The sequence below is a fragment of the Salvia miltiorrhiza genome, chromosome 7, assembly GCF_028751815.1.
Source record: "Salvia miltiorrhiza cultivar Shanhuang (shh) chromosome 7, IMPLAD_Smil_shh, whole genome shotgun sequence".
NCBI lineage: Eukaryota > Viridiplantae > Streptophyta > Magnoliopsida > Lamiales > Lamiaceae > Salvia > Salvia miltiorrhiza.
In genome coordinates, this window is record NC_080393.1 from 30,172,419 (window position 1) to 30,181,519 (window position 9,101).

Consider the following 9,101-nt stretch of genomic DNA (forward strand, 5'->3'; position numbering starts at 1 on the left):
CCACGGCTTCACCGCCGTTTCGGGCCAAATGGGGCCACCAACGGCTTCCGCAACTTCACCGGTTTCAGGGCGAAGCTTGTCTTCTATCTTTTTTGGGACCTCTAGCGCCGGATAAATTTCTATGCTTTGGCGTTGTTCCACCGGTAGAATCGGATTTTGTAGTCGCCCGATGGGGCTAGGGCGGACCGGCGGCGACGCAAGAAATTAATTTCTTGCTGGTGAAATCCTCGATTAAAAGTAAATATATATATATGTTCTTTGAGTTGGCTATGAAAAGTTGGGGCTATAAAAAGTTATTTAGGGATTATAAAAATTTTGAGATTGTATACGTAATCCTTTTTTAAATTAATTTTTAATTTTTTTTAAATTTAACATAAATTTTAAATTGGGCTATAAGAGTATAATTGTAAAATTATAGTAATTATTTTTATTACTTTTTTAAATAAGGGGCTATAGTGAAAAAATTGGGGGCTATATTTAAAATTACCCTTAAAAAATTGATGAAGTATATTTTCATCAAATCTTGGTCAAACAATGTAGCATCACACTACTTTCCATTTCGGCCGACTTCCCCGTTTTGTACAATAGGTAATAACTCTAATTTTGAGAAAAAAAATATTATTATTTAATATCGTATTTTATATAAATATGAAAATGAGAAGGACTCGTCTTCCTATTTGCTACTCTAGCCGAGCTCCTAGTGTTTGGTGGTAGGGTTAGGATTTTCAAAAATAAGGGTCAAAGAACAACTTAGAAAATGTACCAACTTTGACAACTACATTATACTACTATACCAAATAATTTATTGGTCGTGATAGTTTATTAGTATGAACTATTAGTAGGAATCATGAATCTTACAATAGAATAAATCTCTTCTAGATAGTGAATCATTAATCAAGTAATCAGCATTGGATGCAGTCATCTGGACGTACTAGAATTCCATCACTATAAAGCATATCATCTAATAGGAAGCTTCCAAGTAATTTCCAACAATTTTAAGACTATATATCCAATCCAAATGTGACTAGGCAGTTCAATCCACGCACGAAAGCACTAAGGATTTATAATGGATATAAAGATTCACCGCCCAATAAATATATATAAGGTACTCACTCGTCATTTTCAAATATTGAATCATGCTTTCTCCTCAAGTCTTGGTGAATCTTTTTACAAATAATAATGTTGTGTTTTTTGTGATGAAATATTTGAACCCACCCACTTAGAATACAATCAATCATATGTTTCGAAATCCGATAATAAAGAAAAAGATTTCGCACGCACCATTAAAATATACTCCTATATAAGTTGGCAAAGCAAGTGACGACCAGATTTTGAATGATGATAAGCATAGAGAATAAATTTGTTCTGTACAATGATTTAAAGCTTGACAACAACAATTGGATGTCACAAACTTCCTAAATACGTATTTAGGTGAGGTAAATCGCAGTAGAAAAATATGTACAGATAAGATAGAGAGGTGGGTGGGGCTTTAAATATATACATGATCATGAATACGACCTAACCAAACCGAAATTGCAAAATGACCTAGACTTGAAAAGGCCACCAAAGAGGAACCTGGTGGGAGACTCTTGAGGAGCTTGGCTCGACTCATCGGGGCTGCCCTTCACCCGGAGTATGGTTTGCCCTATTGTCTGCCGGATCGAATCTATGATCTTGGGATCAACCGGGTATCCTGATGACTCACGAACATAGAACGTGTTGAGAGCTTTGCCGGATCTTGTGCTCACTTCTGCTCGAGTTACAGTTAGGCTGTTCTCGCGGAATATCCTAGTAACATCCGATAGTAGCCCAATTCTGTCCGATGTGCACAGCTCTAGCTTTAAACCCTAATCAAGGAAACATCACATTACCATCCTACCAATAATCACTCAAATCTACATCATATTTACTCCTTACCTCAGACACTCGTCGCAGGATTGCTGCCTCCAGACAGTGAATCACCCTTTGTCTCTCAGCATCAGATTTCACTGGGGATCCATCAATATGCCTTATGCAGTATTCCTTCAAATGCAAACATGACTTCAACTTTACAACACAATGCATAATAATATCTCATCATTGAAATTGAAATGCCATATATAATATACCTGATGCGCCTCCGGACCCTCTGCTTCAACGTTTCCATGGAAAACAACGTATTGCATATCTGTCAAAGTGCAGACTATGTCAAAGAGGAGCTTTGGCCTATCCTTGCACCGGATTGTGACCACCGAGTAATCTCTGCCGTGCCAATTCACAACATTCACATTAGGCCGATCCGATGAATCCTCGCCCATATGCTCATAATCCCTATCATCAAACATCATCTGGTGAAGCCGTCTCTCAGTGTGAGTCCCCCCGTGAGAGACCACAGTCTTGGCTTCCCTAGTCTTGTTGCTACCCTTGAGCACATTGCTCAAGAGGCGCTTAACAAGGGACAGCCTCTCCGGATCAATGATAGCACCCCCCGTCTCTTCATCCGTCACTTGCATCACCGCTGCAGCTCGGGTGTTATGTGTCCACACCTCAGCATTCACCACATTGCACTTCAGGTTGGTTAGGACAGCGCTCACTTCGGAGAGCAGCCCCGGTCTGTCACTACCAATCAATTCAATCGATGTGTGGTCCATCCCGGACTTCACCCCGACTGATCTCCTCATTGAAGATGCAAAGCAAGAATCTGGACCAAGTGACTGAAAGTGAAACCAAGGAATCAATCATAAATTCCCAAATCAAAAAGTGATGCTCACAAGACAAGCAACACAAAACAACTCACCTTCTGTATATAGTCAAGAATCCCCTCATCTGTTATCTTGTTTCCATCATTATCAGTCACATTGAACACTAAACAAAATAAAAATAAAAACTCAAATAGGATAATTTGATTAATCAAACTTAACAAAGGGATCAAATCTATTTACCATCCATGAACCATCCTCCATCAGAGCAAATATAAGCTTTGGTTATCATTAGATTGAGATCAGTGAGGACCTGCACAACTTCAAGAAGGATTCCTTGTTTGTTAGCACTGTCCACCTGCATCAAAACACAGAAGAAATCGACAAGAGATTCGCACAAAACATGGGATTCTAGTAATCAAGAATGAAGCACAGACCTGAATCACAGTCGCATTCTTGCAAGATTCATTATCGATCACAACTCTGTCAGTTAAGGTGAAAATGTCAAGAAAAATAACCAAGTTTTGAATCGAATAAAGAGAGAACAGAAGATATCACTACCTCGGAGGGTTCATCCTCCTAATGAGCTTCTCGTATTCATCATCCATGTCGTTAGAGAAACTGACTGATGCTTCTGTATGTAACAAGAATAGCAAGCTCAGACAAAGCCAAGATTTGATTCTTTTATTGCCCCTTTACAATAAAGAAACAGAGAATTTGAAACAACACAGAATCACCACCACCAATCACAGAGAAGATGCTCAAACCAAATAGAAAATCATTAGATTTGGGGAAGGACTAGAAATCTAGAATGCCCCCTATAACACCGAAAAATAATAAAAAGGGGCAGCCACTCCAAATAATGAAAAATAAAAAAATAGTAAAATAAAGATGCTGCCTTCCCCCTTCCCTTCCCTTCCTCCGTATACGGTGTGTGGGGCTCTGTCTAACACACAGTACCAAAAGGAAACACATACAGTAGAAGGTGTGAAACACAAGCACGGATATCATAGCAAATTACAGCCTGGAAACAACCAAATCCCAAGACCGTAAAAAGGAATCAACAAACACCTCCCGGGAAAAAAATATACTCCTACTAGGTACATGGTGAAAGAGAGAGATTATGCAGAAACCCACGCACACTTGAAAACATTTCACATACCCATCCAAACTCTTGAATAATCTCTCAGTGGGTTGGTTATCTTGGAATTTCAATACCGAGTAGTGTAACTAACAAAACACTGCGCGGATCATCCAGCTTCTCCCTTCCGGAAATTAACACACTTCGCACCTGCCACTCTGTGTAAAATATGTTTGCGGCAGTTGTGTTGTGTTGTGTATATATATATATGGCAGGTAGGTCGATGGGGCTTTCTATTTTCAGTTGCCCTTCGACTCTCAGGACTCCAAAAAAAAAGTAAAAATTTCGCAACAAATCGACAGAGAGAGAAATAATAAAAAAAATAAAAATAAAGAGGTGAGGATAGTTGGGGGCGTTGTCTTGTTGAATATACTGGAACCATAATGCAACATGGCGTATTTTAGTAGTGGGCCCCGGCTGTTCGGTCCCTCCTTTTGCTGGGGTGGGGGCCTGCTAAAATGCGCCCCACCCAATATTAGAGGAAATTCACAGATATTGAGTATCTAATTTAGGTTAATTAACTTTTGCATGTGATGCATTTCGTTACATATATTCAGTAATAGTATAGTAGTTGTATCTGAAAATATGTGCGTCAATGAATAAAGGATTACAAAGACTGTTTTGATTAAATATGAGATTTGTGATGTTCTCTTTATTTCAATTTGGGAAATGGTAACTTTTTTGTTTTCTTTTTTTATGGTAGGCACGTGAGAAACAGTGGGATTGGTAAAACTCCTAGGTTTAGGGAGAGACAAAATGAGTATTTAAATGTTTTTGGTAACGGTTTTTTTCCATGTCTATTCAATTGCTGCACTGTTACTGTAATAATTAACTGGTTACAACAAGAATGGGCTATTTACAGCACTCACCGAGTTATGAATTCCGTTACCACAGGTATCTTTATTGTTGTTGGTGAATATGTTGAATTTCGAAAACAAAAACAAAAATAAAAACGAGAACAATTGTTGATAAAAGTAAAATTAAAATATATTTTGATGTTTGTAGTCTTGACCGGATTTTCAATAATGCTATTTGGACAAAATATGTCTGAACAACACATGATTAAATACTCCATTCGTCTCATTACAAATGTCTCATTCCTTTGTTTAGCAACACAATAACGTTAAATTTGCTCCAAAAATTGTTGTACACTAACTGAAGGTAAAAAAAATCAAAAATAAGGATTCAAATAAAGAAAAATTGAAACCTTGTAATATGCATTAGTACGACTATTTAATTTGTAAATGGAATTGGAATTCAAAAGGTAAGAAACAAGGAAATTCTAATGTATGTGCGTTCCATTTCATTTTTTAAATGGAACTGAAATCCAAAACATAAGAATATAATTATAAACAAAAAAATTGTTTTATTTTGCAAGTGGAGTTGGAATTAATAGATCCATTTGTTTTTCAATATTAGACTATATATAATCATTTCTAAATATTAAATAATCTTCATATAAAAATTCATTATTTTTGTTTTTATATATTTATTATTATTATTATTAATTTTATTATATTATGTTATTATTAAAATTATTTTATTATTTTTGAATTATTATTATTATTATTTAATTAAAAAATAAACTTTTATTATAGAGTAATTTCATATCCGTGAGAATACATAATACCGTGGGGAAGGGGAGAAATGACTAATCTCATATGCATGGGAATAGGCATTCCATCGGGAATGACGATTCTCATTACAAAACCCGTACCAGCCATAGGATTGGAAATTAACGCAGAAATCACCATTCCATTCTCATTTCATTCCTGCATACCAGCCATGCCCAGCCTAATTGTGAATTCGAGCTTTAAAACTCGAATTCACAACCAGGATTTATTTTGGTTGTGAATTCAGGTAATCGCGAATTTGAATTTTAAAGTCTGAATTCACAACTAAAACAACTAGTTGTGAATTCAAATTTTAAAATTTGAATTCACAACCAGCAATAGAGTTGGTTGTGAATTCAATAACATTTAGTTGTGAATTCATATATCTGGTTGTGAATTCAATAATATTTAGTTGTGAATTCATAGATCTGGTTGTGAATTCATAGATCCGGTTGTGAATTGAAGAATATCAAGTTGTGAATTCATAGATCTGATCGTTAATTCAAGAACATTTAATTGTGAATTCATAAATCTGATTGTTAATTCAAAAACATTAATCAATTTTCAATACCTCAGCCACAAAAAGTCACCCAAAAGGAGAGAGAGAGCTATGAACACATTACGTTCACAATACATAATTTATTATCAATAATTCAGGCACAGAGCTTTTTTGGCATTGTAAAAATATTGTAGCTCAACAATATGGTGAAAACTTGAAAACTTGTAAATTTTGATTTTTCTCCATAATACTTTTTTTTTAACTGAAAAGAAGAAAAATATAGAGGAAGACGCCTGAAATAACAAAATGAAATGTAAAGCGCCTAACAAATTAACACAACACTCTTTCTGAAACATACTCATAAATGCAGACGATGCATTTACTGGGAAAAAAGTAATTGAGCATAATTGTAATCTTTGCCTCTCATGGTATATCAATTTCCTCTCACTATCCATTCAATCTAGAAAGGAACAAAAAGTGCGTAATTTTTAAAGTTTTTATTTGAGTGAGTAAATTTTAAGTTTACTAAAATAAATTGGCTACTTTCATAATAATAATAATAATAATAATAACTTTAAATATATTACGATTTACGGTTTTGTTTGATCTATAATTTTAAAAAATTAATCCTAAATCGTAAATCATATTTTTTTTCAAAAATATAAATCAAACCATATTTTTCAAATCATAAACCAAATTAAACCGCACGAATACGATTTGATTTGATTTGGTCTACGATTTAAACCAAATTGTGAACACCCCTGTGCAACCTAATGTATTTGTTGCCTAATGAATTGATAAGTATTTGTGTGGCAGCAAATTCACATGTTTTTATTTTTTTTAAAGAATCAAAATAATTTTATTAGGAGCAAACACATGAACTATAAGAAAACCCTCCACGATAGACGGAGCAAATTCAAATGTTTAAAACACAACATTAAATCTAATACATTATAGTTGGCAGTAAAGGTAAATTAGGATTAGAAAAATATTGAACTTTTCTATTTAAAATATAAAGGTACCTTTACGGATTAGAAAAATATTAAAATTTTCGAATATTAAAATTTTCTATTTAAAATATAAAGGTATTATGTTTATACATAATATGTATGAATAACACTATCCATAAATTATTTTGTGTATTTTCTGCAGACTAGGGTTCAAATCCTTTATCTAGCAAATTATTTGAATGAATAACAGTACTATCCATATGTTGTACTTTATAAAATACATATATATATTAATTATTATATGTGATCTATATATAGAGCATACTACAAAAACAAAGAGTAGTGCTAAATATACATATTATGTTAGAGTGGATTTTTAAAATGGCCACTTTCATATTGTAAAATTAAAAATTGTCCACTAAGATAAAAATATTAAAAAATGGCCACTGTTACCAAAATACCCTTCCACATAAAAAATTAAAAAAATGTCCACTTTACATCACCCACTTAAAAAATCCCGCAATTCACAACCAGTATAATTCACAATCAGAACTTTTTGTTTGTGAATTCACAACTAGTCGAATTCACAGTCAAAATTTAATTCACAACCAGTCGAATTCACAACCAAAATTTAATTCGCAACCACAATTTTTTGGTTGTGAATTCATAACCAAACGAATTCACAACCAAAATTTAATTCACAACCAGATTTATGTTGGTTGTGAATTCACAATCAGTCGAATTCACAACCTGAATTTAATTCACAACTAGAATTTATTTTGGTTGTGAATTCAAGTAGTTGTGAATTTGGGGTTTTTAAAGTTTGAATTCACAATTAAAACTAGAATTTATTTTGGTTGTGAATTCAAGTTTTAGTTGTAAATTCATAGATCTCGTTGTGAATTCAAGAATATTAAGTTGTGAATTCATCGAGTTGGTTGTGAATTCAAGAACATTTAAGTTGTGAATTCATAGATCTAGTTGTGAATTCAAGAACTTTAATCAATTGTCCAAAATCTCTTTATCTTTCAATCGATCTATACACTCTCAAAATATCAGTTAAATATATTAATTAATTATCATTACAATACAATCAAAATCATGAACTCCTAAATTTTGCCAACAACCAAAACAAACGAATATTGCTGGGCAATAATTTCAAAGTTGGTATCTTAAAAATTCACTACTCCCTCAAGATACACCTCCGGCAGCTGAAGCGCCCTCCGATCCACAGCGGCACCAACACCTCCTTCCTCAGCCTATCCCTCACATCTATTTCTCATTCATCAAAGCTAAAACAAAACTCTCGACATAAATTGTGAAGGAAAAATAGATCGAAATTCTTCAATCTCGACAAAATCACTACAGCTTTGATCACATTAGATCGAAATTCTTCAATCCTCCTCAGACGCTGGAAAATTCTTCAATCACTACTCCGAAATTGGGGCTAGGGCTCGCGCTGTCGAAATAGGATTCAGGAAAAGGCGACTGAGCGCCATCGGCGACGCCGTCCTCGGTGAGAATGTCAGAGAGCGCCGTGTAGCAGAGAGGGTAGGGGTGAGAGCCACTGGATCTGGGGGAGCTAGGGCTCAAGCGCCGGAGCTCGAGCAGAGAGGGGGAGTTGTTGAGAGCGGCGGCTGTAGCAGGAGTTGTGGTCGCCGGAGGAGATGAGAAAGAAGGAGAACAACGGCAATCGACGGCGACGTCGCCGGAAGAGCCGCCTCGCCAGGAATTTCAGGCGGCGGCGGGACCTTGAGGAGAGGGAGTCGACAGATTTGAGTCGTGTGTGTGTGTTTCGATTTGGATTGTGAGAGAGAGAGGATTGAGTGAATAGTGACTGGCCATTTTTTTAAATTTTAAAGTAAGGGGTAATTTTGTACTTTTACACAAAAACTGGCCAATTTTTAATGTTTTTATTTCATAGGCCAAATTTTAATTTTACTAAATGAAAGTGGCCATATTTATATATTAACTCTATTATGTTATGTATATACATAAATGGATATTTTTGTCAATTTGCAATATTTCCGAAAATAAATAAATTAATCACTTTTAATTGAAATTCTATTTACATAATTATCCTTCACGATAATTAAGGGATGAATAACGACTTTCCAATTCAAATCAAAATTTGAACCAATATTTTGATCCTAAAAAAAATAATAAGATATTTGTTTTCATAAATTAAAAGTAACTAATTGTTCCACTAATAGAAGAAAT

General features: G+C 34.6%; 1 protein-coding gene across 2 annotated transcripts; it reads right to left on the reverse strand.

Annotated features, from left to right (window-relative positions):
- Positions 1-1,329: 1,329 nt before the first annotated feature.
- Positions 1,330-4,117, reverse strand: LOC130995947 (ACT domain-containing protein ACR4-like). Of its 2 annotated transcripts, none has more exons than XM_057921470.1 (8): positions 3,841-4,117; positions 3,240-3,312; positions 3,116-3,161; positions 2,922-3,036; positions 2,777-2,844; positions 2,109-2,693; positions 1,918-2,022; positions 1,330-1,838 (listed from the first exon to the last, which is right to left on the reverse strand). In XM_057921470.1, the coding sequence occupies exons 1-8, from the start codon at positions 3,842-3,844 to the stop codon at positions 1,506-1,508; spliced, it is 1,329 nt and encodes a 442-aa protein (XP_057777453.1). In that variant the 5' UTR covers positions 3,845-4,117; the 3' UTR covers positions 1,330-1,505. The 2 variants fall into 2 exon arrangements, with proteins under 2 accessions (XP_057777453.1, XP_057777451.1); XM_057921468.1 differs by having other exon boundaries at positions 1,330-1,847; positions 3,841-4,114.
- Between the last annotated feature and the right edge of the window lie 4,984 nt (positions 4,118-9,101).

What these genes read in the sequence shown, in the direction of transcription:
- LOC130995947 (XM_057921468.1), bottom strand. An exon ending in AGGAGGATGAACCCTCCGAG is followed by an intron (nt 3,162 to 3,239) that starts GTAGTGATATCT and finishes CTTAACTGACAG; the next exon opens with AGTTGTGATCGATAATGAAT. An exon ending in AGGGTCCGGAGGCGCATCAG is followed by an intron (nt 2,023 to 2,108) that starts GTATATTATATA and finishes TTGCATTTGAAG; the next exon opens with GAATACTGCATAAGGCATAT.